General features: G+C 40.0%; 1 protein-coding gene across 1 annotated transcript; it reads left to right on the forward strand.

Annotated features, from left to right (window-relative positions):
- The first annotated feature begins 49 nt into the window (after positions 1–49).
- On the forward strand, positions 50–27,666 carry LOC146505362 (ATP-binding cassette sub-family C member 2-like). Its single transcript, XM_085181756.1, has 32 exons — positions 50–1,748; positions 3,929–4,105; positions 4,644–4,784; positions 4,866–5,003; positions 5,186–5,308; positions 5,621–5,676; positions 5,762–6,017; positions 6,164–6,351; positions 6,667–6,844; positions 7,313–7,567; positions 8,861–8,926; positions 9,089–9,226; positions 9,310–9,456; positions 9,536–9,620; positions 9,739–9,805; positions 10,128–10,254; positions 10,866–11,042; positions 11,375–11,542; positions 13,014–13,197; positions 13,431–13,566; positions 13,708–13,810; positions 13,896–14,115; positions 17,020–17,174; positions 17,948–18,103; positions 18,186–18,385; positions 18,507–18,633; positions 18,750–18,851; positions 19,814–19,957; positions 20,972–21,130; positions 21,213–21,379; positions 22,426–22,620; positions 27,326–27,666. The coding sequence occupies exons 1-32, from the start codon at positions 1,704–1,706 to the stop codon at positions 27,453–27,455; spliced, it is 4,710 nt and encodes a 1,569-aa protein (XP_085037882.1). The 5' UTR covers positions 50–1,703; the 3' UTR covers positions 27,456–27,666.
- The last annotated feature ends 76 nt before the right edge of the window (positions 27,667–27,742 follow it).

Here is a 27,742-nt window from a genome sequence, read left to right on the forward strand (position 1 = left end):
TTCATCTACATGTCTGGGTTTTACTTTTATCATAAAAGTCTGCTACAGTCAGCTTTACCATTTCTCTGAAAAAGCTGCATCTTTTTTTCCTGCTGTGAGTGTCCTACCCTTTGTACAGATATCTTAATATCAAGTCCTTGTCAATGTGATTGGATAACAACGTACATGAGTTGTTTTCACGTGTAACATAGCTGTCCTTGATGCTTTACACCCAATGAGTCATGTGATGTTACCAGACATTTTAATAATTAACCAGTTTTAGGACCATGGCAATCAGTAAAAGACTCACACACACTTGTGTGTTGTCACGCGCTTTAATAACCTCCCTGCTTAACGTGCTTTCCCTGTGTCATTCTGATTCTTCATTTAACTCCAACTACAATTTAGGAAGTCTCTATTGAAAAATTCACTAATAATCTTGATTACCAAGTTGTTTATTGGTCTGCCATTAGTTGCGAGCATGGTTAGGAGTATGTACAGAGGTGAAGTTCAAAGGTGATTTTGTGTTTTCTCTTGCTTTCTTGGGAAGTGTCTGAGGTTTGCATAACATATAAGTTCTATTGATTTGTCAAAACCTATTGATTCTTCTTAATCTTAAGTAGTTGCATTTTTGTCCTCCTGTGTAGACAGACTCACTCTTATTAGCAGCGATGATTTTTTCATTTTATGGGTGATTGAGTCTCTGGTGCCTAGAAGAAATTCTCTCCTACAAAAATACTTCATCAACACAACTGACAGCAACACAAAATCTTTTTTTTGTTAAGCTGTAAAAGCTTGATTGCTCCTCCAGAGATGCTCTCAACCTTTAGTTAAATTTCTGCAGAGCGCAGACAATGAAAGTTGATCTATACTCAATCTTACGTTGCTCTTTGGTTTTTGGAGCATGCACCCTGATCAGAATGGGACACAAAAAACAGCAAACGAGAAAGAAACAGTTTCACTAGTTAGCAGTTTGACAGCCTGCAGCTTGTTTACAGTTCAGCAGCTTCAACCTTCAGCAGCCTCATTCAAATGCATGACTACCCAAATCTAATCAAATTGCTTTTGATCCGATTGAATCTGACTTTTGTTCCACAAATGAGCCTCGGTTCAGAAGACAGTGAAGACGTGCTGAGGAGAAGTGGAAACATAACAGGAAAAGGGGTCTAATAAGACCACTCCCTCCCTTTCCTGAAACACATGCCCTTTGGTGGGCTGTCCCCCAACACTGCAAAAACTGCATGGTAAGACTTATGCAAGACCTTCTCTTTTGTGAGAAACCCATCTGCACGACATGTTGAACTTCAGACACGTGAATGTGGAGGAGTGTCTTTGTGCTGGTGCAAAGCTCGATGCTCAATGACTTTGCTAAATCTGTTGGATGTTCTCAGTGGCTCATTAGGAGAGCTGTAGTAGACTTTTTGAAGACACTGTTATCCAACTAAGGAACGTCTGCTGAAAAAGAAAGAAATCAGCATCAGTTCTTCTATTCTTTACACCAAGTGTCTTTTCTCTGCAGAGGGAATAAGGAACTTTTTCTTTCAGCTTAAAAGCCTCATGGATCAAAGTCCTTCACAGCCACATCCTGTAATTGTCAGTGGAGTGTGGGCGGACAGAGGAGAAAGCAGCAGTATTTGAGTCAAACGCGGCAGTAGCGGAGCAGAGGGTGAGAGGAGTCAGGTTGTCTGGTCAGCTGAGGTCGACTGAAGCCATCACTGTAAAGCATGTGTGCAGCAGCTCTGGAGGAGTACTGTGGGTCCATTTTTTGGGTGAGTTTAACAAACAGAAATAACTAAGAAGTAAAAAAGTAACTTTGAAGAACTGAGGAAAACTTGAAGAATTTAGGTAAATTGATTCACTGTGGCCTCCAGTGTTTTTAGCCTCTTGAGATTAAAAAACACTCAATAAGCTGATGCAAAAAATAAGTTGAGAATTGCAAAAGATAGACACAATAATATCTTAAACCTGCTGATGTCATAGTGTAGCCAGATGTTTGAAGTCCTTTCTGTGCTTCTTTCTATGCTACTGTATGACAAGAGAGAAAATCTAACCTATTTGAGACAGATTAAAAGGCAGCATACATTGAAGACTTTGTCAGAAAGATTACACAATAATGAACAGCTGTCCATTGTTATCATTATAGAAGGTAATCTAAAAGGCTTCCTATTTTTCATAGGAAGCATGAAGTGGATTTTCCAAGAATACAGAAAAATAGATGATTAAGTTTTATACAGAATTTTATCATAAGCAGCATCAGCATTTCCCCCCCTTTACACATAGTAAATATGTGACAGGCCAGTAATCACTAGGACATGACGTAACCTGTGACTCGGCCACAGCTTTAATTCTGTGTTATTATAGATTTTTAAATAAAAACACTTGTTAAAGTACATTCAGATATGTGTCGCTTCAGTCACATGATGTTTGCTTCAAAAGACAAGTTAGTTAATACAGTACATTAGCCATTAAAAGAGTTATTATGTATCGCTATTAGCCACCTTCAAAAAGAAAACACAAAATGTACATTTTTTCTTGTCTGAGCTTCTCAGATGGTAAGGATTGCTGCTTTTTTCACATAAGCTCCAATGTTACTACTTCTAGTTTGAACTGTTTGGTCTGACGATAGTTAAACCTCTAACCATTTCTAGCCTTTTTCAAAAATAATTTTACACATTAAACTTTTTAATCTGTGATAAACGGAAAGGCAGGCTATATTTAAAACAAAACTTTTACTGCCACAGTGTACATTTTATTTTCCTCAGAGTGAATTTTATTAAAGAATCCATGTTGCTTATAAAAAAATACACAAGATTGCACACATTAAAAGGCCTTCACACTAATAAATATCAAACCATGTAGTCCAGAAAATAAAAACACACACAGCCACTAGACCCCCCATATTTGATCTTTTAGCTGGTATTAAGACTGTGAAAGGGAACTTGGCTTCTCCTAATAACTGGTTGATGGAGGACGACTTGAAAAGCTAAGTCATGCTTTTAGAAAACTTTGAAACGCCTACAGCCGCAGAGTCTTTTGTTCTCATGACACATTACAGTCCTCATTATTCAGCTCCCTCCATCACTCTCTAGTCCAGAAGTGCACATTACACATCTACACCAAGCAGTTAGCAGGGACTTAGGATTTAATCGCTGTTGATTACATTTCTGAGTCTGTCCCTGTGGTATAATATCGGTGGGAGATTGATGAGATTTGCCTTAGAAGGGCAGCAAGATTTTGTTACGCATGTGTGTTTGTTTGTGTCAGGGACCAAGCAGTAAAGCATAAAGGACACAGGTGGTTTTAATTCAAAAAAGGGGTTTTATTGACCCAAAAATATAAAAATATATTTAACAAAGCCAAAACTTAAACAGGCAGACCAATAAACGAGGTCAACTCAATAGACTAAACTCAAGATAATAATTAACAAAACCTCAAACAAATAAAAGATAAACTGACCTGCTGAAATGACACACGGGAACTTAAATACTGGTTTAGCTAAACCAAATGACACACACGGGGAAAACAAGATGGCTGCCATATAACCAACTAATGCAAAACAATTAAACAAACATGAAACACCCCCCAGCCAATGAAGCATGTGGTGCTATCCAATTAGGCTGTCAGTGGTACTTCAGGTCTCCCAGCCCTTTACCACACCTTTTGCCAGACAGGAGGAGAAGCCAAACCCCAGGTAACTCAAACAAAGAAAGATGTATTAATATAACATAAAACAGAACTTTGACCTTGCAAGGTTAATATGTGTGCACACCATATAAACATTGGAAGGTGTGATGGAAAAATAAACACATTTAATAAAGAAACAATATTGAACAATAAGTAGAATATTTTAAAGTAGTGACTGTAAATTAAACTAAGGTGAATCAACTGGTGGTGAGGTGTGGAGCTTACCATGTGTGGCATGTCATCACAGTTTGTATGTGCCCTTCAGAATGCTTCATATCTGGAGCGACCAGACCCAGACCTCCCAGTATGTGTGGAACAGACAGTTCTTGTCTGGATACCTCTGGGCTTCCTGTGGCTCTTTGCCCCGTGGCACCTGGTGGCTCTCTTTAGAAGGCCAAAAGTAAACACAAAGCACCTGTCCAAGCTTTACATCTGCAAACAGGTAAGAAATACTCTCTGATTAAGACATCCCATCAAAAACACAAATGCTTAATTTTATAACTCAGCTGCCTGTTTTTTGGTTTCAAATGTTTACACCACACATCTGCAATCTGGACCTTAACATGGAAAAATTGTCTTTTCTGTCGACATTTTAAACACTTTTTTCAGAATGTGAAAGTAAGATAAGGTTCAGCAGTTAAAGTTTGTACATCATTTTGTACAAACACATGCAAGGAAAATTCTCCTATAAGGTTTGTGAGTTTATTATAAATGCATGTACTGTGTATGTGCTGTTCTTTCATGGAAAGGCCAAGAGATTCACACCAGAAGAAAAAAGAGATGTGTCATTCCTGTACTCTGTAATTTCAGCAGAAAGGCAGGCATCTGTTATCAGTTCTCCAAAACTTTGAAGGGAAGAACTCAGTTTGTTTTCCCATGAAAACATAAAAACACAGTACTGGTTAAAATCTATGAAAAGACATTTTTTAATGGAATAACATGATTTATTCTCCTGTCTCTTCTGTGTTTTCTTCCTTCAGCTTGTGGCGTCCCTGTTGTTCCTGACGGCCATAGCACACCTGGGAGTCACACTAGGAGAAGATTTTGGTCCAAACAGTGACCAATCTTCAAAAAATGCTGGTGTATACTATGCAAATCCAGTTTTATTTGCAGTCACATGGGTATATTGAGCAACGTTTATATTTACTTATTTAAATTTGAAAGGAATCGTTTTTTATGTTCTGGTGTGTCTTCTTTGTTAGATCCTTGTCCTGCTTTGCCATGAAGGATTAAGACGGGAAGGAGCAATAGACTCTGCCTCTATTTTCCTCTTCTGGTTGCTCCTTGTAGTGTGTGACATCTTTCCTTTCCAGACCCTCCTACGAGAGGCTCTCAGACTGGTATGAGAGAAAACATTTGATCAAGTTGGATTAAAGTAGAAGAAAAATAGTCGATTTACTCAGACATGGTGCAATAACGTGATATGATTGACTTTTAGCTCTCCATATCTTGAGTAACACACCATTTTCATTTTTCTTCAGGACCCTTTAAAGTTTTTCTTTCTCTCATTTTGGGCAATTAGGGCGAGGTCCGTGATGTCCCACGTTTCAGCCTTTTCTACATTTCTTTTGGGCTTGAACTGATTTCATTAGTTCTTTCTACTGTGGCTGATATCCCCCCAGAAGCTAAAGACTTTATAAAAAAGGTACCCTTTATTTGTTGTTCATTTTTATTTGTTTGTTTTCAGAGGATTAAGTTCATAAGCATATATTAACATCCTAAGACCCGAACTCTTTCATGGGACACATTTTCAGTTGTTCTTTGCTATTTGGGCTGATTGGGACCTGATGAATGAAAAAACAAAGAATTACCAGATTTTTTTTACTTGATTTTTGTTTCTGAGAGCAAAATTTTGTATTTTGGTCTAAATGTGATGTCCACATATGTGGAAGCCAGGTCCTAGGAGGTTAAATATGATATGATATGATATGATATTGCACTTTTTTTTTATCCACAGAATCCTGAAGCAGGTGCAGCATTTTTGAGTAGAATAACATTCAACTGGTTAAACAGGTAACATTAAAGTCAGTATAGTAGGAATCTTAACAAGCACCTACATATGTGCTCCATGTCTTCAAAGTTCTCATTGTTTTTACAGTATGGTTTTAAAAGGCTACAAACAACCTCTGGTTCAGGAGGACATGTGGGATCTGAATGAGAGTGATAGCACTGCTTTCATCAATGAGCGTTTCCAGCATTTCATGAAGCCTGAGTTTGATGCAGCTAGGGTCCGCTTCCAGAACAAGATGAAAAAGAAATCAGCTAAAACCAGACACAGTGCCCAGGAAGACCCACAGCAAAATGGGCTTTCCAGTGGTCTGGGGAAAGGAGTCAGTCAGGATGTACTAATGATGGTGAGAGCAAACAAAAACACTTCCACACACATGCACACTATATTGAGCTACAGTCCAAACACATTTCATTAACACCACTAATCAACATCACTATGTTTTTTCTGAATAAATCTCATCAACTGTGCTTAAACAATCTGTTCCTTTAGGAGGAAAGGGGGAAGAAAGAAGATGAAAAGAATAAAAAGAAAAAGGACAAAAAGAAGGAGGAAGAGAACTATCCCAACTCATGGCTCATTCCCACCCTTTACAAGACCTTTAAATGGATTCTGATTGAATCTGCCTTCTTCAAACTTGTGCAAGATGTGTTAACCTTTGTCAGTCCTCAGCTCCTTAAGTGAGTAAAGTATTGCAAAATATTACAGAATCAAAAGTACAGAAACACATAAGAACAGTGTTGCTTCTGTTGCCCATGTAAACATTTTTAAAAATCCATTTAGCCATCCTTGAAGGTTTTTAAAATCAATATTGTCAAAGCCTTTGGGTTAACTATTCACTATTTATTGATCAGTTTAAACAACTGATAACAGGAGTGCCTGAATGGAAAGAGAATTGCTAAATAAGTGTTAAAAAGGAAGCAGGAAAAAAGTGAAGGACACATAGTAGAAAGTGTAGAGATGCTATATCCATACGTTTTCTTTTTTTCCCCTAGATTGATGGTCTCCTTCAGTCAGGACAAATCCAGATATGCCTGGGAGGGCTATTTGTATGCAGTGTTGCTGATGGTGGTGGCTCTGCTGCAGTCTCTGACCCTGCAACAGTATTTCCAGCGCTGCTTTGTGTTGGGCATGAGGGTTCGCACTGCACTTATGGCTGCTGTGTACAAAAAGGTAAAACAAACGGGATTGATAGAATGACTTTTGTTTGACTTTGGTGTACAAAAATCAAAGACTACGTAATATAAATTACTTTAACATATCAGAAGTCATAAATTACCAGTCATTGCTTTCTGCTTAAGTTAATTGTCAGATGCTTTAGTTAAAAATCGCTTTTATCAGCACATGAGTATCACTTACAGGGTAAATCTGTCTGCTCTGCCAGTAATACTTTCACTAATGATCTGATTGATTAACTCTACGAGTTCAAAAATCATTTTTGGCAACAACCCTCACCTTAATTGTGACGAATTATGATGCAATTAGAATATATATTTAATATATATATTTATATTTTATTACATTTTTATTGCAATTCTTATATACCAGGAAATGAAGAAAATACTCATTCTAACATTGCCAAAAACTTCATGTACCTGCCACATTTTGGCTGTTATGCTTTTTTTAAATCCTTTTTCTAAGGCATTAGCGGTGTCCAATGACACTCGTAAGGAGTCAACAGTAGGGGAAACGGTGAACCTGATGTCAGCAGATGCCCAGCGCTTCAATGATGTGACCAACTTTATCCACCTGCTGTGGTCCTGCCCTCTGCAGATCGTCATATCCATTGTTTTCCTGTGGCTGGAGTTAGGGCCTTCTGTGTTGGCAGGACTGGGAGTCATGGTGTTAATGGTTCCAATCAATGGATTTCTGGCAACCAAGGCCAGAAAACTCCAGGTTAGCAGAGCTGCCAAATCATTTCTGTGTACAATCAATAGGTTTCTGAACAATGACACACCTTTTCGTAGGTTTGACTTTCAGGTTTAAATCAAGAGGCTTAACAAAATTATTGCATGCATTACAAGAATCTTTTTTCAGTCCCCATTTTTTAGAGGCCCAAAGTAAGTATAGTAGTATCAAACCTATACTTCAATAAGCAGAACTCATTGGAAGGAACTCAACATGATTCATTGATATATAGGATTTCATTAAGATATTCAGCGATTCGAATCTGAGAGTCCATCACAGAAGAACGGAAACCCAGTGGTGATAGGAATTAGGGCCGGACCCACCGGGGTCTAGAAGCTGTTGGTAGAGATAAAGATGGAGCCTTGGATGCAACCCAAGTAATAGAGGTGTTGAAAGATGATTGGACTAGACCAGTGATGTCAGCAATGAGCTGGACAGTGTGAGAAAGTAGAAGTGATGTAAAGCCTTAATTAGCCACCAAACACCTGGGAAGCAGATATACGTGTGACTAAAAATGTTCTTAATAAACTTCCCTATAAGCTTCATTTGTTTTTCCTTGGGTAGGAAAAAAAACATCACCTAGAGTCTACTGTTAAGAGGGTTTCCAAAAAACGGCAAATCAAATGAAGAAGTAGAGAAACAGAAATCAACCAAACATGATGGAGACAATGGCATAGGCATGCATAGCTGCCAGTGGGACTGGATTGCTACTGCTTATTGATGATGTGACTGGTCATGAAAGTAGCATGATGAACTGTTAGGTATACAGGGCTATTCTAAGTGCTAAATGCTCAGAAACCGAATGACTGACACTGGTTCAGTTCAAATGGGTAATGATCCAAAGCATATCAAGAATTTCTAAAGACAAAGTAATGGGATATTCTTCAATGGCTGAGTTAGTCAACTGCTGTCAGCCCTATAGAACATGTTATTCACCTACTGAAGACAAAGCTGAAGGCAGAAAGACTCACAAACAGTGAGAAACTGAACATGGCTCAGGCGTGGCAGACAATCTCAAGGGAGGAAATAAAGCATTTGGTGATGTCCATGGGTTATAGACTTTAGCGTCCGTGGACTAAAGAAATGATTGTCCATTTATTTAAAACAGTCCTTATATTTGAAATTGTGTTTACTTTGAGTTACAATAAATATCAATGGCTTTAATTTCCAAACACTTAATGATTAATTTGTTTAATGTTTTAATTAAGGTTGAAAGTCTGCATTATTAATGTTAATTTTCTGTATTGCCTGTTTAAAGAGCTACATTGTGTCTCTTTTCAGATAGAAAACATGAAGTTTAAAGATAAGAGAATGAAAATCATGAATGAACTTCTGAATGGGGTCAAGGTGAGCTCCCTTATTCAGTGTATCCATGGTGTATGTAGATGCCTTCCTTACATGTAAGGCTTTGATGCTTCATAAAACTGCATTCAGTAACTTTGACCATAAGTGCTCCACTTACTTTGCCTCACTGCCTCCTCCCTGTCTTTTTCTTTTGTCTCCCACCAGATTCTGAAGCTGTATGCTTGGGAGCCATCCTTCCAGAAGCAGGTGGAAGACATTAGAGGGGAAGAACTAAAAGTCATGAAGAAGTTTGCCTACCTGACATCCGTGTCTACCTTTATCTTCAGCTCTGCTCCAGCTCTGGTGAGTTCTGTGAAGGGATGTCATTGTAGAGACTAGATTCCAATGGTAAACAAACGTTTTTCTTAAACTGTCTGTACTTGCAGGTTTCTCTGGCCACGTTTGCAGTATTTGTTAGTGTGAGCAATGATAATGTGTTAACTGCTGAGAAAGCTTTTACTTCCATCTCTCTCTTCAACATCCTCCGATTTCCTCTTGCCATGCTGCCAATGCTCATTGCTTCCATTGTACAAGTAAGTGAACAGAGCTACATCACGCACATGTATCAAGCCTGTGATGAAATCAAACTTAACCTGTTCTTTGAATTTTCAGACAGCAGTGTCTAAGAAGCGCCTGGAGAAGTTTCTGGCAGGGGAAGACATCGACAGTGACATTGTGCGCCAAGACCCCAGTTTCAGTATGTTCACCATTAGAATTTGCACTTGTTCTACAGCTGAAGATTGAAGCTTAGTCACAGTTTCTTACATGTGCGGATCATCTGTTAAGCTCTGTCTTGGTCTGCTTTCATTTTTTAGATACTGCTGTGAGCATATGTGATGGTTCCTTTGCTTGGGAAAAAGATACAAAGCCTCTGCTGAAAGAGTATGTCTGTGTTGGTCATCAAAAAGTTACTAGTTAACTTAATTAACTGTGAGATGTTGCTTCAGGCACTTTTTAAAAGTTTTTCCTGTCTGGCCAAATTCAAAGTCAGAATATGTTTAAAAGTTCACACAAATTTTCGTTTTCAACATATGAAACATCATCTGTGTCCTAGTTTAAATTAAATGTAGGGTTTATATGATTTGCAAATCACTGCATTTTTTTTTTATCCAAAGGGTACACTGTGTTCCACACATTTATGAAACAGAGTTGTATTTTTCCTACTGTTTTTACAGTAATGACCATATTTATTATGTGTGTCCAGTGTGAATTTGGACATTGAGCCTGGTCGGTTGGTTGCCGTAGTGGGAGCTGTTGGGTCAGGAAAGTCGTCTCTTATGTCAGCCCTCCTTGGAGAGATGCATAGTACCAAAGGTTTTATCAACATTAGGGTAATGGCTTTTTTTCCATTTGTATCTGACAGTGTGCGTTCAAAAAAAATCTTTTATTTTATTTGTATCAAATGAAGAGCCTTTTCTTATTTCTCATCAAAACTGATTTCATCGGGAGATTATTATTGTTTATTTAAAGTTTTTATTTGTTTTTTAAATGTAAAGAACTTTATTCTTGATTCAATGATTTTCTGGGTTTATTTGATGAGTAAAAGTATGGAATTGCCATAAACAGAAGTCAGTAAAGTCAACTGGAAACAGAATACAATAAAGAGCAAAAGGCTTTATTGAAGAGAGCAAAGATATTTTTAAAAAAGGCAAAACATACATTATTAAAATGTACAGACCCTAAGATTTCAAGGAAACTTAGAAAATGTGTTCTAAACCATCAGTTCTTAGGATGTTTTTAAATCTTTAAAAGGTTGCGAAATGTAATCCCAGTTCCTTGTATGTCTCCTTCTTACATAAGTATCTTTAGTTCAGATATTTTTTCCTCCTAGCCAGTGTAACATTTGTTCTGGATGAAAAACTGCACGAATGCCAACATTTCTATGGCAAAATAAAAGGTTGGTTAGACATCAGCAATTGAGTTTCACTGTATTTCTTTCCAGGGTTCTCTTGCTTTTGTGCCACAGCAAGCCTGGATTCAAAATGCCACTTTGAAGGATAATATCTTGTTTGGATCTCCTCATGAGGAAGAGAGGTTCAAAAAAGTCATACAGGCCTGTGCTCTTGCCCCAGACCTTGAGCTGCTGCCTGGAGGAGACCTCACTGAGATTGGAGAGAAGGTGAGTTGCACTTTGAATTATTCAAGTTTTAGGTTACACAAATATTTTTTATCTTTATAAAGATTATGTATATGGTTTTTATTGTTTGTAAAATATTTATTGGTGATATTTTCAGAAATAAAAAAAAAATCACATTTACAATGTAGATGTCTGAAAAACTCATGTATCAAATATGACACACTTGGCATTACTGTGTTAATGCTATATTGAAATGTTGTTCTTGTGCTGAAGGAAAAGCTTCTTTGCATTAAAAAGAAGCCATGTGTGGGGTTTTTTAACCAATTTTTGCCTCTGCTTTTCTTTTCTTTTCTCCTCCTTTTTTCTCTTCTCAGGGTATCAACCTCTCAGGTGGTCAGAAGCAACGTGTGAGCTTAGCCAGAGCGACCTACAGTCAGGCTGATATCTATCTATTAGATGACCCTTTGTCTGCCGTGGACTCTCATGTAGGAAAGCATCTCTTTGAAAAGGTTATTGGACCCAATGGAATACTTAAAAACAAGGTTTGTGCTTGACTGCTTGTATTGTGATCAACATTAAATATTTCACTTTAAAATAGCTATTATTTGGAAACCGGGCATGTCATTTGTAATGGAAAAAACATTTTAACCAAAAGTTGCTGTGTTCGTTCCTTTGGTTTGTTCCTATATAAAATTTTGTTTTGTAGGCTCATCAGTCAACTCTGTCTGTGAAGGTTCTCAGTCAACCAGGTCATCGCAGTCTAAGGAGCTTTGAAAGAAAAGCGTCTGGACTTCTTTAAGTTGCTTGAAGGCGTTTCACCTCTCATCCAAGAAGCTTCTTCAGGTTCATCCCAAAGACAAAACTCCAAAACACAAACTTAACAATGTAGTACATGCTGTACAGTGTAGCGAGGAGCGCCCAGACCTCTACATTGGAGAAACCAAACAGCCACTTCATAAATGCATGGCACAGCATAGAAGAGCCACCTCCACGGGACAAGACTCGGCTGTCCATCTGCATCTAAAGGACAAAGGTCACTCTTTTTAGGATGCCAATGTTCACATTTTGGACAGAGAGGACAGATGGTTTGAAAGAGGAGTGAAAGAAGCCATCTATGTCCACTGTGAACGGCCATCTTTGAACCAAGGCGGTGGCTTACGACACCAACTGTCTGCCTTCTATAATCCAGCTCTGAGACCCTTCCCAGATGCCTTAATGCCCACTCATATCCTGGGCCATTTGAACTCAGGAAATCACATGATAGGGTGGGGCGAGGTTTTACAGCCTGTTTATCCGAAACCTTGGCTGATTGTGACCTAAACCTGTTTTTATGCCTTGGCTCGTGTGTTTAGGCAGAGGATCACCAGGGGGTCCTTTGTCCCTCTTTGGAGGGGTACTCCCACAGGGCTTAAATCTGGGACTCTCCACCATTTGACCCTAGAACTGATGAAGCTTCTCGGATGAGAGGTGAAACGTCTTCAAGCAACTTAAAGAAGTCCAGACATTTTTCTTTCCAAGCTCCTTAGACTATAATAGAAAATATCACAAAAGTTTGATAACTTTTTAAATGATTAAACCAACTGTTGTGAATTCAATCTATGAACTGCAATTTGTTTTCTTTCAGTTTAAAATAGTGTATTTGTGAATTTTTTTTACATATGCACTGTTTTATAATTTTTCTAAAATACCATTTGATAAAAAAGTTTGGATGTTTTGTTAAATTTTTTTAAAATATTGTTGGGTGTATATTTAATTCTAATAATTGTCGAGTGAAACTAAACTTAAACTGATTCAACTGAATTTAGGTATATTTATTCTTATATTAATAACTATCTCATTCAACATATTCATTAATGCCTACTTTAAATTTAATTAATATGCTTTATTACTACTTCTGTGACACCTTCTTTATCTGATAGCCGATACAATACAGTACATATGAATATTTTTCTTTATTTGGCTTAAGTAATTTGCAATTTCAAACTTCAGTCTCATATATCTCTGACCATACAGACTCGTATCCTGGTGACTCATGGCATAAGCTTTCTGCCTTACGTGGATGAAATTGTGGTTTTGGAGAATGGAGTCATTTCTGAAGTTGGATCCTATGAAAACCTTCGTGCCAGTGGAGGAGCTTTTTCTAAGTTTCTCAACACATATGCCACTGAGCAGAACAATCACAAAAATTCAGAAACAGGTGATTACAACCTTTTCTTAGTATATTAGCAACATAATCTGCACACATAGCTTGTTTTGTTAGTTTTACAACCAAAGTCTATGCTAAAATTATACATCACAAATATGAATTAATTAATTATATTTCTTTTCTCATCTTTTAAGGATACTTTGTGTTGATTTAGTTCACATATTGACCCAAATACCATAAATTACTGCCACATATGTAAAACACCATGTATATTGTTAATTTAGGTGAGGGCCAGGACGCAGAAGACTTTGAGCTCATCCCAGGTGGAGACGATGCCCAACCTGACGGTGCATTGGAGGACACTGTATCACTTACACTTAAGCGAGAAAACAGCATCCGCCGCAGCCAGCGCAATGGCAGGTTCGAGCTTGTTAAAGTTGCAGATGAAATCAGGGAAACAGCTTGTCTCAAATAGCATCTTTAGCAGAATGTGCAACACATATGGACAATATATAATAATTTAATCATGTTTTACCAGATCATTTTTCTCACCTTTTTTAGTGTCAGATTAAGAAGAAATACTTCTGTAAAAAAATCTGAAAATGCTGATGAACCAAAGAAAGGCCAGAAGCTTATAGAGAAGGAAACTATGGAAATAGGACAGGTAACACAATGTTTTTCTACAAATAGCACAAGATTACAACAAATGATAGCCTGTTTCCTGAGTGCCGTCTCACGCTGATTTCCAGGTGAAGCTTGCAGTGTTCCTGCAGTACCTGCGAGCCATGGGCTGGGGATATTCTGCCATAGTTTTCGTGATTTACTTCATCCAAAACGCTGCTTTCATTGGTCAGAATTTGTGGCTGAGTGACTGGACCGGTGATTCTGTGGAGTACTACAACATGACATACCCTTCCTGGAAGAGGGACACAAGGGTGGGAGTGTTCGGAGCTCTTGGAGTGGCTCAGGGTAACTGAACACTGAATCCTTTTCTATTTGCAAATATTTTCATGTAAATTAAGCTCAAGGAACTGTATGTCTTGGAGAAAGAGAAATTCCCTACCGTAAAATTTGGGATCATTATTAAATCATTATTATCATGGTTTAGATACAACCTAAACATCCAGTTTTGTATATTTTTATATGTGCTATAGTTTTTATCAGGAGGTCATGTTTAAGAACTAGATGGGTATAAATGAGTAAATTTGAGTAAATGTTTTGAGAGATTTCTTTAACAGACAACTCAAGACATACATTTTAGAGGTAAAATGATAAAAAGACTTGGATTGCATTGACATAATGTTTGTCCTGATGCAATTTTGTCATTTAGATATAGCAGACTTACAGTAATCAAGAGTTTTTGGGGCCCATGCTGTCATGTGTCAGTGTGTGGCTGGCAGAGAGCGGACCCGAATTGCAGATACAGAGACAGGATTAATCTCTGAACAGTTTTATTACCGGGAACTCAGGGAGCAAAATACAAAACTACCAAAGCACAAGCTAAGTGTGAATCAGACACTTACTGGTTACAAACAACCAGAGCATGCACATAGGAAAAGCTAGTTGATGTGACAAAGACCAGAGGGAGACTCAGACAATAAGTACACAGCAGGGAATCAAGGCTGAGAGGAATCTAAGTGACCAAAGACAGTAAGCAAAACTTAACATAACGCAAAAGAGACAAGGGACCATTAAAATAAGACAGGAAATATTGCCTGACAGCAAAATATTATAAACTAAGAACATAAACGGGTATACACTATGACCTTGACAAAAACCTGTGAACTATACACAGACCAAACCAAAACACAGAGACAAGACAAGGACAGAAGATGAGATTGAGATAGTTACAGAACAAAGGACTAAGAATATAAATAACAAAACTTGGAAGCTCAAGGGAAATAAGATTAAACTCAAAAGAGAGAATACCATATGACAAGAACATAAAACTTTCACAAAACAGAAATACAAATCAAAGCCAAAACCATCAAACTTAAAGCACATGGCCCAAAAATCTAGGATCCTAACACATTCGTAGACAGCCATATTAATTACTACTCTTTCTTTCTTGCATGTAGGTCTTCCCATCAGTCAAACATATAACATGTGACTTCTCACGGGAAGTCCAGTGAGATGAATGAAGCTCAACCACTCAAATTTTGTTATATTTGATTTTCCCACATACTGATTCTTGATTCTTAAAAACCCATGTCAGTTAGCTTATCATCAGTCTATGGACAATGCAAAGCTTTCAGTAATGTAAGTAATAAGGTAATCAAATCATAGTCAGAGTATTAAAGCTGTGAGTCATTTGGGTATTCAATTTTAAATCTTGTTGCCCCTATCAAAGACCGTTTTCTTTCTACAGCCATGCTATGATCAGATCAAGTTGCCATGACAACTGTCCCCAGCTTCATTTCTTGATCTCCAATGGCTTCTTCTCAAGATATATGATATGTTATTAAGTGGGCTATACAGACCGTATGTCTGTTCATTTTCTCATTTAATAATCTAACTCATATAAAGGCTTCAACTTATCTCAGTAACTGCAAAACACAAAGAGGATACCACACCTGAGATTCAGTTTCTCACTAACAACTGTGTTATTTGAACAGAAAATAAAATAAACTAAATGTCCGGAGGCCTGGCCGAAAGAAACAAAGATGTGGAAGCAACACAATGGGGCGAGAGACCTGGAATTTCCGTCTCCAAACTACTCATAGTATAAGAAACTAGAGGAAAATAGGAAAGATGCTAAAAAGCTGCTTGGGCTGGGCAAAGGATAGCAAGAGCCTTTTCCTCTAAATAGAAGCTCAGGGGCGGACGCATCTGAGAAAGTAGGAGTAAGTACATAAGTGAAAAAGGTGAGAGAAGAGCACAGAGGACGAGAGAAGAAAGAGGAAGCAAACACAAGGGGACAGCACGTAACACATAATTTCTATACCATGTTCTTGTTCTTTCTTTATTTGTCCTTTAACAGTATTTTTTATACTGCTTAAAGATTTTCTTTCTGTTTGACTGGATATTAAAATAATATAGAAACATCGTGTCCAGTCGATATGCAACTCATTTTATAACCATTTAAATAGTTAATCTGTTTCTCAATAACATCTTATGCTTATGCTTATCTTGTACAATCTTATGCTTACCTTGTGCTTGAAGATATACTTGGGTTTTTCCAGTAGACAGTTAATGGGATATTCTGGACTTAAAATATTATTCAATGATGTGTATAAAATTTGCAAATTGTGGTATAACTTGAAGGCTTGCAGTTCTTCAAGTACTTAAATCATAAAATATCTAATTTCGAATTCAGTGATGTTAAAACCATAAAAGAAAAAGCTAAATTGATGTAGCCCTATTCAACATTTCAGAATAATGCTTGTGCTAACATGGTGCCTAATTTTAGGAACTTTAAGTATTTAGCTAACAAGTAATTAGTTTAAAGAGGGTTTAGAGTGGGTGTCTGTGAGTGTGTGTTTTTTTTTCTTCAGAATAAAAGAGAACACAAATACAGTAATTATTCCCTGAAATATTAAAGGCAGGGGTATATTTTCAGCACTTTCCTCAGCAGTAATTAGTGGATCGTGTTAATAGTTTTAAGATGTACAAAGGTAACTGTCTCTGCATAAGACAGACAGACTCAGGTGTACATTGAAATGTTGTACCTTTTTATTTGTCCCTTTTTTACAAGCTAAACTTTGTCATTAGGAATATCTGATTTTTCAAACTTGGTCCAATCCAGTTAACAAGTAATTGTTCCAAATGGCATAAAAAGCACACTTGAGTCTTATGTTTAATGTTCCATTCAAAGTGGATTTTTCTTTGTGAAGAGTATAGAATAATTTAGAAACCCTCCCACCTTTACTGCAGGTCTCTTTGTGTTCCTTGGCACACTGCTCCTAGCAAATGCTTCTGTCGATGCATCTCGTATCCTGCATTCAAAAGTGCTTAACAACATCCTGCGAGTTCCCATGGTTTTCTTTGACACCACACCTATTGGAAGAGTGGTCAACCGCTTTGCAAAGGTAGCATTTGTATTTCACTTTTTTCACTTTTTAATCATTTCTTTTCTAGATTTCATTATTTTCTTATCCCATGGCTTTTATGTTTACAAGTACAAGATGCAATTATTTTTTAATTTCATTTTTCAAAATTAATAGTGGAAGTGGAATGTTCCCCAGTTCTGCTTAAACCTTTGCATACAGTCCTTTCCAAATGCCTCCTCAAGTATACACAAATGTACCCTGGTCTGTCTGGAATTGGTACAGGTGTTAGTAGAAACTAGAGTAAAAAAAAAATCAGGATTAGATTATTTTAATGTATTCTGAGTAGCTTGAAAGCCTTTGCTTTTAGGATGTCATCCTCTCATCTAGCTCTAGAACCTTCTCTCTTCCAGTGTGCTGAGTAGTCTTTCACCAGTTTGATCTTACTATATTCTATTTATCAACAGAGGTAGCTCACCCACTGCATACTAAGAGCTAAATTCACAAAAAAATAGTTAGCTTTTCATATATATTTACATACCAACTTTTCCTCAAATTTCAAAGTACACAAAAAAGTTGGTGGATTAACCCCCCCCCCCCCCCCCCCCCATAAACCCCACCTCCTTTTATTGACATTTGCACCAAGTTCCTCATTTCAGCAGGTATTGTGTTTTGTTGTGTTATTTAACACTTTTTTTTTTATTTACACTTTTCACCATTTTTAATATTACTTTTGATCTTTTTACATTTTATTGATAAAAATGTACTTGTCTTGTGTTTTAATAAATACTAACTTTCCAACTATTATCCTAAAGGACATTTTTACTATAGATGAGGCCATTCCTAATTCCTTCCGCTCCTGGCTCATCTGTTTTTTGGGTGTACTGGGGACGCTATTTGTCATCTGCCTGGCAACCCCTTTCTTTGCCATAGTCATCATTCCTTTGGCAGTGATCTACTTCTTTGTACAGGTAAGCCGAAAGAAGAAGAAGATTTGCCTAACTAACTAAGAATAGGAAACTAATGTTGTTTTGTCTTTCTCTCTACACCCAGCGCATTTATGTTGCCACTTCAAGACAGCTGCGGCGACTGGACTCTGTGTCTCGCTCACCGATATACTCTCACTTTGGTGAGACAGTGTCCGGCCTGTCAGTGATAAGAGCCTACAGGCATCAAGAAAGGTTTCTTAAACACAATGAAGTAACTATAGATGAAAACCTCAAAAGCGTCTACCCGTGGATTGTGTCTAACAGGTCAGATATTGGTGTACAATGGTGTACCTGCAAACACAGAGAAGCATGTGACGTAAATTGCTCATAAAACTGACCCTAACATTTCACTGTTAGACATTTCACTCACTTGTTTACTCAACAGATGGCTGGCCATACGTCTGGAATTTGTTGGAAACCTGGTGGTGTTTTTTGCTGCTCTGTTTGCTGTCATTTCCAGAGATTCTATTGACAGTGGCCTGGTTGGCTTGTCTATATCATATGCCCTTAATGTGAGCCATTAAAACACTCATACCTTTATCATTATTTCATCACTGTTTATGTATTTGCTAATACTAAAATCCAGCAATAATGTAAACACTGACGCCTATTCTACACTGTTCTGCAGGTAACCCAGACCCTCAACTGGTTGGTTAGGATGACCTCAGAGCTGGAGACCAATATTGTAGCTGTGGAGAGAGTGAGTGAATATACTGAGCTTGAGAATGAGGTATGTAGAAGATTTTTAATGACAATTCTCTTTATTAGATGAAACTCTACTGTTATCTTAATAAGGCATGAATTTCAAGATTCCTTCAGGCTGTTAGTTGATTGTAAGCACCACAATGCAACTGGGATAAAAAACATAATAATAATAATAATAATAATACAATTTAGTACAATATCGTACACGTACACTGGGCTTTAGCTGCTGATCTTGAGTTGTGACACATTGTTACCTCCGCCAAAGAGATTATGTGTTTCTGTAGCATTTACATGCTTGCCGTTCTGTCTGTAAACATGACAGCTGGGAAGTTTTGACTGAATTTTGATTAAACTTTGTTGTTTGAGTTTACAGTGGGATCATGTTAACAATCCACTCAAATATGGCTTACGGCCACCAGGGTCTTCAAGGACAACTTAATGATGTATTGGTTGAAAATGGACAAAAAGCCTTAGAATCTTTGATGTATATGGTCAACATATAATACTACCATATAAACACCACAGCTACTGCCATTGATTGTGCTGACAACATTTAGGTATATAGGGAATGAATAATGGGGACTCTAAATATCAAGTTACTCTGGATCTCTTCTTCAAGGTCAAATAATGACAATCTTTTAATAGGTCAGACATATATAACATGCCATATATATTTAAATAAACTATGTTAGAAATTTGACTTTGTTTGTATTGGCAACATTTGTTTTATTATGACATTGTTATGTACATTACAATAACAGGTTATAAGTGTTTAAATACGTAGCAATTCAAATACAAAATTCAAATACAAATTGAAATTTTGTTGCTTAATGCATGTTTATGTAGGTTTTGATATTACTATAATATCTTTGTATGTATATGTGAGTGCTTCAATTCAAGAAAAGATATATTCTAGTGGTTATCTTAGCTAGTCTTGATAACGTCTGCGTTATTACTTATTTATTCTGTTTGTGTTTGTTGTTACAGGCTGACTGGGTAACTGACACTCGGCCCCCACAGCAGTGGCCAGAGGCAGGAAGAGTGAAATTTGAGAACTACAAAGTGCGTTACAGACCCGAATTGGATTTAGTGCTGCATGGAATCACTTGTGACATCGACAGCACTGAGAAGGTACATGTTTGTGTGTGTGTGTGTGTGTTTGTGTGTGTGTGTATCTAAAAGAGAGACAAAGTGAAAGAGAGAGAGCATGCATGTATAAAGTTCATGCAAGATTTATTAATATGTTAATGATTTACAGAGTAACCTCGTAGATCAAATAGATCAAGATATAGAAAACAATATCTAATATGTTTTTCACACGAGATACAGATTCAAATACTATAAAAATTTTGTTTTTTGGATGAAGGTTGCTTAAATTATAGCTTTGTTTTTTTTTCTCTATCACTAGCTTCTAAAATAATAGCGGTTTCTCAAGTGTAGCTTACAGATGGTAGACTTTAAGTTTATTTTTAGTTGAGTTTAGAAAAAAATAATTTGTATTTTGATGTAACTTTGTCCTATAAAGCACTGACATTCTGTACTTTAGTTTTTTTGATGTTTTACAGTCCAGTCTATTAATTATTTACTCAAAAAAAAGCCACAGAACAAATAGTAATGACAATAATTGATTTTAAACAAACAGTAAAAAATAATGTAAACTGTCAGCTTGTGTCTTTAGTTGTACATCACTCTATACTATAAACAACTGTGATATGTGACCAAATATGTAACTAGCCTATCTTTAGGATAAAATGTCAAATGACATACTGATAATGTGAAGTGAACACAATGTGAACACCCTGAATACAGTGAAGTCAAAGTACACATTAGAAAAGACAGTCTGTATTGCAACAACATATAAAAGAACTAGATATAGCTTCTTATGTTGTGGAATTATCTACAGTCAGCAGAATTGATTATACCATCCATAAAATACCAGCTGCCTTTTTTCTGTTTTCACATTACATTACTTAAATTGCTAAAAAAAAATCTTTTACACACTGAGTACAGACTGAGTATAAATGTTTGTGACTGCATTGTTTAATGCCTTTTCTTTACCTGTTGTGACAACAGTTTATGAAAACTTTTTTCAAATATGTGCCAGCTGTTATTTTGATCTTATGTGTTTTCCCTCACTGCATTCAGATCGGTATTGTCGGTCGCACAGGAGCTGGGAAATCAAGTCTTACCAACTGCCTGTTTAGAATTATTGAAGCTGCTGAAGGTTGCATCCGCATTGATGATGTAGATATCTCTAAAATAGGCCTGCATGACCTGAGAAACAGACTCACGATTATACCACAGGTATACACATAAATATAAGTATAAGTAAGTATAAGTATATTATTAAAAAAATACACTGACATTTTTAATCCCATGTGCACAGGATCCCGTTTTGTTCTCGGGGTCACTGAGGATGAATCTGGATCCATTTGACAAGTTCAGTGATGAGGAGATTTGGAGAGCGCTGGAGCTCTCTCATCTAAAGAGCTATGTATCAGGGCTGCAGGAAGGGTTACAGCATGAAGTGGCAGAGGGGGGAGAAAACCTCAGGTGGGTAATAAAATTAACAATACGGCCTCTGTGGTCATTTGAAAATGATGACTTCAAACTCAAACCTAGGGAATGTTACCACATAAGCTGCAAACTTCTTTAGATGTATACCTTTTCCACACTTCATTAGTCTAAACCTAATGCAATTTTCAAAAACCATGCATGTGTTACACACTGAAGAACGACAGGGTTCATTCAGGTGCACATGAAGATTTATTGCGCTGAAACACAGCAAAACAATTCAGTGTTACTGGCGGCTTCCATTGTAATAACTGGCCTGCGTTACTTTTGTAGCATTACGTGTAATGGCCCTGTATTAATAAGCCCTTAACACACAGAGAAAATGACCAGTAAACAATAGACAACATAACATGTACTGGCTGATCTATCTCCTATAACTTTAACTGAAACCAGCTAACAGTTTCCTTTCACATTACTGATGGAACAACACTGTTACAGAGATTAATGCAGGGGGCTAACATGACATAGCTAGCGCACAAACGTTACTAGCATTACCCACAGATAACGTGAAACAACTCCCTTATTCGCTCACATTAAACACCATATAAACGAGAATTACACTCCAAACATGTTAAATAAGCATCAACTTTACATAAATGTATGTAGTCCTCGTATATTGCTCTCACCTGAAACACAGCAAAACAATTCAGTGTTACTGGCGGCTTCCATTGTAATAACTGGCCTGCGTTACTTTTGTGAAGGATTATTTTGCCAGTTACCCGTTTGGCTGAGCCGCCACTGCCACCTACTGGCGAAACTAAATATCACCCTAACATCACATCAGGTGGGAGCATATTGAGCTTTTCACTCTGTGTTATGATGCAAACTATTGTCACAACAAATAGCAAAAAAAGATGATGGGGGGGTGGGCATGCACACATAAGGAACACATCTGAGACTTGTTCTTAATGCTCAAAATACTCAGGGTGCCACACATGCATAAACTTTCATATACACATGAGTTCCTTGTGTGCTTTGTGCATAAACCCTCTTAAGATATCAATGCTGTAATACAATCTTTCCAGTGTTGGGCAGAGGCAGCTGCTGTGTCTGGCTCGAGCACTCCTGAGAAAGTCACGTATCCTAATTCTGGATGAAGCCACAGCAGCTGTTGACCTGGAGACAGACAACTTGATTCAGAACACCATCCGCAAAGAGTTCTCAGACTGCACAGTCCTTACCATCGCCCACCGCCTGCACAGTATCATGGACAGCTCTAGGTGAGTTATACCTTTTCCTTTTTTTTTTCTTTTTTTTTCTTTTTTTTTTCCGCCTGTCCCATTTGGTTCTTTAGCCGTCAGAATTGTTGTCTGAAGACCAACAAGGATACCCAATGGATTTATTTTGCCAAATGGATCATCATGGCATTGCCGTATTGGTCCATTTGATCGACCTTTGTTTTTATTATTTATTTTATTTTCAGTTGTTACAGACGGGACAGACATGAGTGAGGGATAGGAAAGGGAGAAAGAAAGAGGAAGGAAAAGAAAAACAGAAGGGGAGAGGGACAGTGAGAAAAGGGGGGAAGAAAAAATATCTCCGGGATCACCTGTTGAGAGAAAAAGAATAGAAAACAAGCAAAAAAAACAAAACAAAGCAACATACTATACACAACACCATCGCATTAATCTAGCTAAGTGTAAACAGCAGTAAATACTAAATATTGAATGTTGTTGTGCAGCACAGACAGCGCACAATGTGCTTTGAAGTAGCAGCCAAGAAAGGTGTGATTTAAGTCTACGAACAGTGAACACCCATGTGCACACCTGTGTGGATCGGCGCGCTTGTATTCAAATGGTTTCCCCATGTAATGGTCTGCTAGAGGATGTAGAGAGCCATAGCCCTGTCCCCCAGGGCATGAAGCAGGCATGGAGGAGATCCAGGCCCCAGACATCCAGAGGCCCCAGAGTGCAAGAGCCCAAGGAGGACCACCGGAGGGGCATCCGTGCCACCTTCATGGGAAGGGCTGAGGATCCCCAGACAAGGGGTCACCCAGTAGCCACCGGGCAGAAGCTAGAGGGGGCTGCACCGGCGTGCCCGCCGGCTCCGCCGGCAGCCAGCTGTGCCAGAGTGAACCGAGCCGCAGGCACAGAGGCCGGAGGCCCGAGGGCCCCCCGCGCCCCGGAAGAGGCCTGACCGAGCAGCAGGCGCCAGGCCCCGCCAAGTAGCCACCGGGAGTGAGCTGGCACATGACCTGAGCGCCCAGCCCCGGACACCAAGAACCAACAATGCACCGACCCCTGAGGGCATCAGTCACCGGCAGGGAGTGTGGTGAGGGGAGATAGGCCTCCACACTTTGGAGGGCCTGGGAGTTCCCAGAGAGGTGGAGTCTAAGACCCGACCTGACATATAGACACAGACAAACAGGCACACACAGACACAGACATGCATTCCCACCCTCATGCACACATATACAAACACTCAGCACTCACCCAATGTAGGAATAAACCCGGACATGTAAATGGACATGTACACACAATCACACTCCCCAAACATACTCTATACCCCGGGTCCAGGTATCCTCACCCCCAGAGATGGAAACAGCACCCAGACCCAAGAGATGTTACCCTTCCCTCTGGGGTGGAGGCAAGCAGACCGCCCCAGGCTCCGCGGCAGCAGGGAGGCCAATCGGACAGCCAGCATCTCTTCCCAGCCCCCCCGCCCCGATGGCTAGCAGAGAACGGGGGTGTGTTAAGACCCCATACCTCCCTCCTCCCGCTCAAGTGTAGTGTTGCTGCGTGTTGCTCTAAAGTGTATTTAAAACAAGGGAGAGCATGGTGCTGCTGCCAGAGAGCAGCAGGTGTTAACACGGCCCCTCCCGAGAACCCTCAATGTCTACATGGATTTAAAATTGAGAGGTGGGCACCGGCGCCAGAGGTAGGTTTGAATACACAGACCGTCTACTGGACACCGTTAACGTGCCCACCCTCAAGGCCCTATATATATATATATATATATATATATATATATATATATATATGTGTGTGTGTGTTATGAGAGTGTAAGTAATGTGGATGTCTAAGTTGTGAGATAAAATTGAGGCACAGGTGGCCAGAAGAGGACAGAGGGGGGGGAAAGTCTCCCCTGCACCCTGGTGACACACCCGCACCCCAAAGCCCTACCTGTGTGGGTGGGTGTGGTGGAGCGGGAAGAGGGAGGCAGCCGGGGATGGGGAGGAAAAGAAGGGAGGGGAGGGTGTCCCTCCCTAGGGCCAGCTCCCCCGCTGACCCCAATATGCACCCCCGTCCCCTGGTATCCACCAAGGCAAGGGAGCCCAGGCCCATCCAGACCGGGGCCTACGGCAGCAGCGAGTTTTTGGATGAAATTTTTGGAATTCATGACAATGTTTTTCTAACATGAAGCATAAGTTTGGTCTTCTTTTACTGCTGGTTCAGTGAACTTTGGTCAGAAAGTGACAAAATCTGTAATTTCTATAAAATCTATAAAATATCGTCTTTCAGCACCCGACAACATGTACACCTTTTTGTGGAATCAGTTTACCCTTTGCTCTTTAATTGTTTGCTGTTTAGTTGTATGGCAATTGTTGAAATAGTTTGGTGAGCTTTAAGCTGGAGTTTCTGGAAAATACATTTATATTAAAAAAACAGATTTCAGGATTTAATAAATCATCCATCCATCCATCCATCTTCATCCGCTTTATCCGGGGCCGGGTCGCGGGGGCAGCAGCCTAAGCAAAGAGGCCCAGACCTCCCTCTCCCCAGCCACCTCCTCCAGCTCATCCGGGGGAACACCAAGGCGTTCCCAGGCCAGCCGAGAGATATAATCTCTCCAGCGTGTCCTGGGTCTGCCCCGGGGCCTCCTCCCGGTGGGACATGCCTGGAACACCTCACCCAGGAGGCGCCCAGGGGGCATCCTTATCAGATGCCCAAACCACCTCAGCTGGCTCCTTTCGATGTGGAGCAGCAGCGGCTCTACTCTGAGCCCCTCCCGGATGGCTGAACTTCTCACCCTATCTCTAAGGGAGATGCCAGCCACCCTTCGGAGGAAGCTCATTTCCGCCGCTTGTATCCGCGATCTCGTCCTTTCGGTCACTACCCACAGCTCGTGGCCATAGGTGAGGGTAGGGACGTAGATCGACCGGTAAATTGAGAGCTTCGCTTTTACACTCAGCTCCCTCTTCACCACGACGGACCGGTGCAGCGTCTGCATTACTGCAGCTGCAGCCCCAATCCGTCTATCGATCTCCGGCTCCCTTCTCCCATCACTCGCGAACAAGACCCCGAGATACTTGAACTCCTCCACTTGGGGCAGGACCTCATCCCCGACCCGGAGTGGGCACTCCACCCTTTTCCGGCTGAGAACCATGGCCTCAGATTTGGAGGTGCTGATCCTCATTCCCGCTGCTTCACACTCGGCTGCGAACCGCTCCAGTGCGAGCTGGAGGCCCTCACCCGATGAAGCCAACAGAACCACATCATCCGCAAAGATCAGAGATGAGATCCTGAGGCCACCAAAGCGAAAGCCCTCCACCACTTGGCTGCGCCTAGAAATCCTGTCCATAAAAATTATGAACAGAACCGGTGACAAAGGGCAGCCCTGGCGGAGCCCATCACCCACCGGGAACGAGTCCGACTTATTGCCGGCAATGCGAACCAAGCTCTTGCAACGGTTGTATAGGGATCGAATGGCCCGTAGCAATGGGCCAGACACCCCATACTCCCGCAACACCTCCCACAGGACACCCCGAGGGACACGGTCGAATGTCTTCTCCAAGTCCACAAAACACATGTAGACTGGTTGGGCAAACTCCCATGCACCCTCAAGTATCCTCGAGAGGATAAAGAGCTGGTCCAGTGTTCCGCGACCAGGACGAAAACCGCATTGTTCCTCCTGCATCAGAGGTTCGACTAGCGGACGAACTCTCCTTTCCAGCACCCTGGCATAGACTTTCCCGGGGAGGCTGAGGAGTGTGATCCCCCTGTAGTTGGAACACACCCTCCGGTCCCCCTTCTTAAAGATGGGGACCACCACCCCGGTCTGCCAATCCACGGGTACTGCCCCTGATCTCCACGCAACATTGCAGAGGCGTGTCAACCAGGACAGCCCTACAACGTCCAGAGCCTTCAGGAACTCGGGGCGGACCTCATCAACACCAGGGGCTCTGCCACCAAGGAGTTGTTTAACTGCCTCAGTGACCTCGCCCCCAGAAATTGGCGGGTCATTCCCCTCATCCCCAGACTCTGCTTCCTCCTTGGAAGACGCGTCAGTGGGATTAAGGAGGTCCTCGAAGTATTCCTTCCACCGCCTGACAATTTTCTCAGTCGACGTCAGCAGCGCTCCGCCAGCACTATACACAGTGCAGGTAGAGCACCGCTTTCCCCTCCTGAGACGCCTGACGGTTTGCCAGAACCTCTTCGAGGCAGTCCGAAAGTCTTTTTCCATGGCCTCTCCGAACTCCTCCCACACCCGAGTTTTTGCTTCAGCCACTGCCCGAGCCGCATTCCGCTTGGCCTGTTGATACCTGTCGGCTGCCTCCGGAGTCCCACAGGCTAACCAAGCCCGATAGGACTCCTTCTTCAGCCTGGTGGCTCCCTTCACCTCTGGTGTCCACCATTTGGTTCGGGGATTACCACCACGGCAGGCACCTACCACCTTGCGGCCGCAGCTCAATGCAGCAGCTTCGGCAATGGAGGCGCTGAACATGGTCCATTCGGACTCGATGTCCCCCGCCTCCCTCGGAATGCTGTTGAAGCTCTGCCGGAGGTGTGCGTTGAAGATCTCGCGGACTGGGGCCTCTGCTAGTCGTTCCCAGCACACCCTCACTACGCGTTTAGGTGCACCAGGTCTGTCCAGCGTTTTTAATAAATCAATTTCGCATTATTCAAGTTAAAATAGATTTGAATCGGGAAATCGATCTATTTTTTTCTCAGTGGGCTACTTAAATCCTGTGCTTCTTTCCAACAGGGTAATGGTGCTTGATGCTGGAAAAATAGTGGAATTTGATTCGCCGAGCAACCTGCTTGAAAAGGAAGGTCATTTCTACGCCATGGCAAAGGATGCTGGGATAACACTAGAAAGCAACACAAATTTATAATATGTACTTCTACTATTTTTTTTAGGGAAGATTTAGGGCACAATTTTTTTATGTATGTGTTTTATTTGTAGGTTACATTGTGAAGACTGGATTTTTCTTTTATGTAAAGAAACACTGACATATGTATTGTATTTATAGGGAACAACATAGGAAAAACATATTGTATATGTAACACATTTTATGTGTGAAAAATAAAATTTCTGAAATCATGCTTAACTGGTTTTAAATAAAAAAAACTTTTTTTTTTGACACAATGTTATCAGTTTATGATTGTGCACTTATTTGTA

This window comes from Neolamprologus multifasciatus, chromosome 13, assembly GCF_963576455.1.
Source record: "Neolamprologus multifasciatus chromosome 13, fNeoMul1.2, whole genome shotgun sequence".
NCBI classification, from domain to species: Eukaryota; Metazoa; Chordata; class Actinopteri; order Cichliformes; family Cichlidae; genus Neolamprologus; species Neolamprologus multifasciatus.

Bases quoted from the DNA above. Each gene is read 5' to 3' on its own strand.
- LOC146505362 (XM_085181756.1), top strand. From the start codon at position 1,704: ATGTGTGCAGCAGCTCTGGAGGAGTACTGTGGGTCCATTTTTTGG. The intron at 9,806-10,127 runs GTATGTCTGTGT...ATGTGTGTCCAG, and splicing joins ACAAAGCCTCTGCTGAAAGA to TGTGAATTTGGACATTGAGC. The intron at 17,175-17,947 runs GTAGCATTTGTA...ATTATCCTAAAG, and splicing joins TGGTCAACCGCTTTGCAAAG to GACATTTTTACTATAGATGA.